General features: G+C 65.4%; 1 protein-coding gene across 1 annotated transcript in view; it reads right to left on the bottom strand.

Annotated features, from left to right (window-relative positions):
* CFAP46 (cilia and flagella associated protein 46) overlaps positions 1 to 989 on the bottom strand; it is a 148,665-nt gene extending 147,676 nt beyond the window's left edge. Inside the window, exons 1-2 of the mRNA XM_056794816.1 lie at positions 602 to 989; positions 1 to 87 (exon numbers count right to left, since the gene is read on the bottom strand). The exon at positions 1 to 87 is cut by the window's left edge and continues 8 nt beyond it. Of these exons, the coding sequence (XP_056650794.1) occupies positions 1 to 87; positions 602 to 607 (93 nt within the window). The 5' untranslated portion in view covers positions 608 to 989. The remainder of the gene's footprint in view (positions 88 to 601) is intronic.
* Between the last annotated feature and the right edge of the window lie 351 nt (positions 990 to 1,340).

Raw genomic sequence — 1,340 nt, 5'->3', positions numbered from 1 at the left:
CATGTTGATGTTAAAGAGGACGCCCAGGCAGACGGAGCCCTTAATTTCCTCCCTGAGCTTCCACACCTCCAGGAGCCTGTGGTGCACCTACAAAAGCCCGGCCGTGGCGCTTCGGTGCCCCCCCAGGTGCCCCCTCCCCGGGGGATGGAGCTCTTGAGCCCGTGCGAGGGTCCCGGCACATCGTGCCCTTCTGCTCCTGCCCTGGGCGTGCCAAGGTGCCACCCCGCTGCCCACTCCTCCAGGAGCCCCCCCAGAGCTCGTCGGGGGAAGGGGTCGCCACCCCCTCTGGTCCCTGCACTCCCACCAGCTCGCACTGACCCGGACTCTTGGCGCCCCTCCAAGGGAAAGCCCGAGCTGCCCGGGGCCGGACACGCAGGGCTGCCCCCTTGGAGAGGCCGCTGGCTGTCTCTGGGCCCCCCCCCCCCGCCGTGGCTGGCGTCCAGGAGGGGCCACAGAAACGCTCCTGGTGGCCATTGGAAGCTTGGCCGGAAGGCTGGCGGCCAGCCTGCCCGGCCCCTCCCCCCGAGCCTCCTGTGGCCTCCCTGACTGGCTGAACTCGGCAGCAGGCGCCAAGCCGGCCGGCCTTCCGGGGCCTCCTCACCATCATGGAGAAGATCTGCTTGTATCTCTTCGGGGCGTGCTGCCTGATAAAGGGGGCGGCCTTGGTGCAGAAGCGGGCCGCAGGGCCTATCTTGGCAGCCTCCAGGTAGCAGTCCAAGAGCTCTCTGCCAAAAGAAGGCCCCGAGGCGGGCGTTTGTGGGGCTCCTGGGCCGCCCCCTCCTCCCAGCAGACTTAGGGGCCCTGGTGCCCGGCCGTGCCAGCCTCCGGAGCCTGAGGCACGGAAAGCCAGGTTAGCAATGATCGCAATGTGAACGCTGATCGCTAGACAGCACCTACTGCGTGCCGGGCCCGGGCCCCGGGCTTTATGGATGCCATCTTGTCCTCGCGATAACCCTGGGAGGTCGGCGCTCTCGTGACCCCGATGTATAAATCAGTAAACTGAGGCACGCAGCTTGTGTCTGAGGCCAGATTGGAACTCGGGCCTTGACTCCAGGCTTGACCCGCTATCCACTGCGCCACTCAGTTGCCCCAAACATTTGCTGCCCAGGTGTTCCCAGGCCAGCTTTCTTTCTCCTATCAATGGGGCCGGTTGTTCCTGCCAAAACTTTTGGGGTTCCTGCAGGCCAGACATAGCCCAGAGCCCCGACACTCATCGCTGCCTCTTCTCTGAGGGCTCCTCCCCTTCGCTCTTCACAACGGATCCCGAACTCCCCCTCCAACATCCAGCTCAGCCCCAACCCTAACAGCAAAGCTCTTTGGCCTCAGCCTCGTTTGGCCTC

This window comes from Monodelphis domestica, chromosome 1, assembly GCF_027887165.1.
Source record: "Monodelphis domestica isolate mMonDom1 chromosome 1, mMonDom1.pri, whole genome shotgun sequence".
NCBI lineage: Eukaryota > Metazoa > Chordata > Mammalia > Didelphimorphia > Didelphidae > Monodelphis > Monodelphis domestica.
The sequence above is the reverse complement of the archived record's forward strand: the minus strand, read 5'-3'. Positions and strand labels throughout refer to the sequence as shown.